The 3,797-nt window shown below is 36.8% G+C and overlaps 1 protein-coding gene across 1 annotated transcript; it reads right to left on the bottom strand.

Moving 5' to 3' along the window:
* Window positions 1-742: 742 nt before the first annotated feature.
* LOC104603311 (putative WRKY transcription factor 40) lies at window positions 743-2,798 on the bottom strand. The gene is made up of 4 exons (XM_010267314.3): window positions 2,429-2,798; window positions 2,021-2,281; window positions 1,821-1,937; window positions 743-1,390 (listed from the first exon to the last, which is right to left on the bottom strand). The coding sequence occupies exons 1-4, from the start codon at window positions 2,468-2,470 to the stop codon at window positions 1,040-1,042; spliced, it is 771 nt and encodes a 256-aa protein (XP_010265616.1). The 5' UTR covers window positions 2,471-2,798; the 3' UTR covers window positions 743-1,039.
* Between the last annotated feature and the right edge of the window lie 999 nt (window positions 2,799-3,797).

Below are 3,797 nucleotides of genomic sequence, written 5' to 3'. Positions count from 1 at the left end.
TATAAAACATTTATTATATAAATGACAATGCAACTAAACAGCCCCTAAGATTGCATTTGGATAAGATTCAGGATCCATGCTTTCAAAGCTCAAAAGCACAGAGCCCCAATTTGTGCTTTGGGGCTTAAAAGTATTTTGGATTTAGAATTTTATGCTTATAAAGACAATTCTTGCCATACATTCAAAACCCATTTTGATTCTTTTTTTTGTTTTCCACAGCCCAAAGTTCAAAAGCAAAAGCTTATCCAAACGAATTTAATTTTGTGAGCGCAATTTTGTCCATCTAATTTAATAGTATTATAATTGTTTATTCTTAGAAAACTTGGATTATAGTTTTGTTTTTTACTAAAAATCTCATTAAATTGTGTTGTTATTCCATTTCTCAGTCATTTGGCTGAAACAAAAAAGAAACACTTTTCTACAGAAAAAAAAGAACAACTTTTTTTGGGTAATCTTTTAACAGTTTGGTAACAGACTATCCCATTAATTTTGGATTACAATAATTTTTCCATCAAATAAATATCATATTATAATATGTAGAATTTTCTCATCCTTGTGTCTCTTAATTTTCATTTGGCTAATTCACCCTTTTGCTTCTCTTTATCTTTGGAGGACTTATCTGGTTTTCAGAAGAATTCTTTGGAAAATTAATTCGTTTGGTTAAAATTCTGCTAAAAATGATTATTTAAAGAATAAGTTTTGAGCAAAAAATGATACTTCTGTTTTGAAGACAATTGTTTTTTAGCTCCAAATAAGCTCAGAGAATTAGTTCTAACAATTTTCATACATCAAAACTGATTCTTAGAATCACAAAGTCATCAGCACTAGTTCTCTGATGAGAGTATGCCAAACACAGCCATTTTTCCGATGAAAATTAAAATGTGTACCACCTGTTGTTTCAAAGACAGGAAAACACCCTCAATCTCTTAGCAATCAGAGGGCAGTGCAGCCCTTGCAGAGTCTAGGGATCAAACAAGAAAAAAACTTACACGATTCTCTTTGGATTCTTATGTTCAGATCATATATTACATCGACTACTTCAGCTTGGAAACTGAGTGAATGATCGTGCAACTGCAGCTGCTAAGGCCGCAGTGAAGCTAGGATCCTTGGTTAAGGAAGCTACATATTCTTCAACCTTGTTCTTGTTGCTGTCTTCTACAAATCTCTGATGGGTCTCTTTCATCTCTTGGTTGGCCCCAGAAAGAGTCAGATCAAGGGTTACCTTTGGTGCTACAGGATCAATAGAAGTCTGAGGAAGAAAGTTGGTAATCGAGACTATCATTGAACCATTCGTTAAAGATGACGAGACGTGGTGTGCTTCTGGTTCGTGGTTGTGCTCTCCTTCATAAGTCGCTACAAGAACTGAGCTATCCTCCAAGCATCTCTGGACCTAGAATTAATCCCAAAGAGAAAAAAATTAAGTAGTAGCTCTCATCAATACACGCACCAAAGATTCCCTCTGCAAATTTATAAATCCACGAGTCTTTATTCTAGCTACTTGCTAGTCAACCATCTTCGAGGAACTTCTTGCCATAAAGATAATAAAATGTCCAACTTTTTTTATCAGCTAGTTCTGCAAGCACCCTTGAGATTTCTTCAGTTTTTTAATGGAGGAAAGTGGGGAAACCCATCAACCATTTCTTTCTTTCTTTCTTTCCATTTTTTAGTATTAAATAATCAAAAGTTTGTCACCTAGCTACAAATGGGTAACTTCCAGGAAATTGCACCCAATTTCTAGACTTCAATTCTTTAACAATCATGAAAAATTTCAACACTGTAAAGGATTAATGGAGGATCAGTGGAGATAGTTAAAGCATTACCTTCTTCTTGACAGGGCATCCCGGAAACATCGAACACCTGAAATAAGCTCGAGGAGATGGGTTATCTTTAGTGATCTTCTGTCCATACTTCCTCCATTGATAGCCATCTTTGACGACCTAGAAGCACAAGAACAATAAATTAACATCCGAAATCATCAGAAGAAATAAATGAAATAGTCTGAAGATCACAGCACACTCACTAAGCTAGCGTCTTTTGAATCAGTCCTAAAGAGGACCTGTGACGCCTTAGGCCTGGGGATTTCAATCTTTGCTCTCTTGTTTGAGTCGTCCTGGCTTGAGCAACTCTCTGTGGGCGCAACACAGCCCCTTTGTTGTATCTGCTTGTTCAGCTGCAGCTGTGCTCTGAGGCTGTTGTAATTACGGTCTATCAGCTCAAGCAAGAGGCTGAGATTTTTGTTCTCCTTCTGAAGACGTTCTATCTCTTCTTGTAGATATTGCACCTAAAGAAGGAACAAGTTAAACAATATAAGTAGTTTGCAGAACTATATTTTCGTACTGAACTCCTCCCCGGCCAATCTCTGAGCAAACTAGAAAGAAATTGAGCAAAAGAGAGATCAGAGAGAGAGGAAGATGAACAATTCATGTACCTTTTCTCTATGGGATTGGGAGATATCTGGTTGGGCATCCATGGTTTCAGGTGAATGAGTTGTGCTGGTACTCAAGAGACTAATAAAAGGAAAACAAACATTGAATGGCAACTCCCTATTTAATGGGTTCTAAAGGAATGAGTGTCCAAGGACCGCCGTTTGGTTCACGCTGCTTTATCAAAATCAAATACAACCAAGTTGATGATCAAGTGGATCTCTCTCTCTCTCTCTCTCTCTCTCTTTGGTTCAATATTGAACGAGAAAAAAGTTTTAGTCATGGCTAGTAGAAGAAAGAAGTAGAAGTGTTCAAATAAATCTGTGAAGCAGATTCGTGAAATTAAGGAAACTTGGACCGTAACGCAGACATAAAAAGGAGGTAAGACTCGCTTGCATCACCATATCAAACGTCAGCAGAAGCTTCACCCTTTTGATTTTCTTTGATGGGTCCGACGTGCTGCTGGGTGCGAGAAATCAGAGATGGACTCATTTTATCCATATTCTCAGTCTCATAAACTCTCATGAAAACTCTCCTGGATGGAGGGATGGTGTTGTATGTTGTAACAATCAAAGTCTACTATGGATGTTGAATTCTGAATTTGCCAGGTGTCAAGAGCCCTGCCCGTACCACTAGTGGGGGAAAAAATAAATCCATAGCTATCTTTTCTCTCAATAATTTCTAGGTAGTCGAAAAATATAATTTCTATCTAGGTGGTCTATTAATAAACGATAAAGAAATATAAAGTGCAATTACGCCATTGACTTGGAAATATATATGCAGACGACTAAGAGAACTCTGGTTGCTGCACTTCAGTATTGAGAGTTTTATCCTTCTTCATCTATAAGTACTAAATATAAATTATATGATAATTATTAATCATCATATTCGAGTAATGTATTCTATTAAACTTTTTGGACAATTCGATTTCCTTAGGACTGTGATCGCATGTGAACCCAATGAAATATCTTAAGTGTTTTGAATCAAACATCAACTGATGTAATGTTTTGTTTTTTTCTTTTAAACATTAGTGTATTCATATTATATATATTATATATATCCAATGTTTTTGAACCGTCGTTGACCCAGACGGTCAGATCGTTCGGCCCGAAAATCATTCAAGCAACCGGTTCTGTTTCACCCCTAACCTTCTCTTGGGTTAAAAATCATTGACTTTGTAAAAAAATTGCTGACCCGAATGGTCGAACCATCGACTCGTTTGACCCGGATAGCGGGTCACAGTATAAAGTTGCAGGAGAGATTTTGTGTCTCAGATTTGAAGAAGAACAAGAAGAAGAAGAATAAGATCTGAGAACTCAGATCTCAGATCAGAGAATTCAGAATCTGTTGCCACCACTTCACCATTGCCATCGC

Source organism: Nelumbo nucifera, chromosome 2 (genome assembly GCF_055504915.1).
Source record: "Nelumbo nucifera cultivar China Antique chromosome 2, China Antique-T2T, whole genome shotgun sequence".
Classification (NCBI taxonomy): Eukaryota; Viridiplantae; Streptophyta; class Magnoliopsida; order Proteales; family Nelumbonaceae; genus Nelumbo; species Nelumbo nucifera.
Note: the sequence above shows the minus strand (reverse complement) of the source record. Positions and strands in the feature narration are given on the sequence as shown.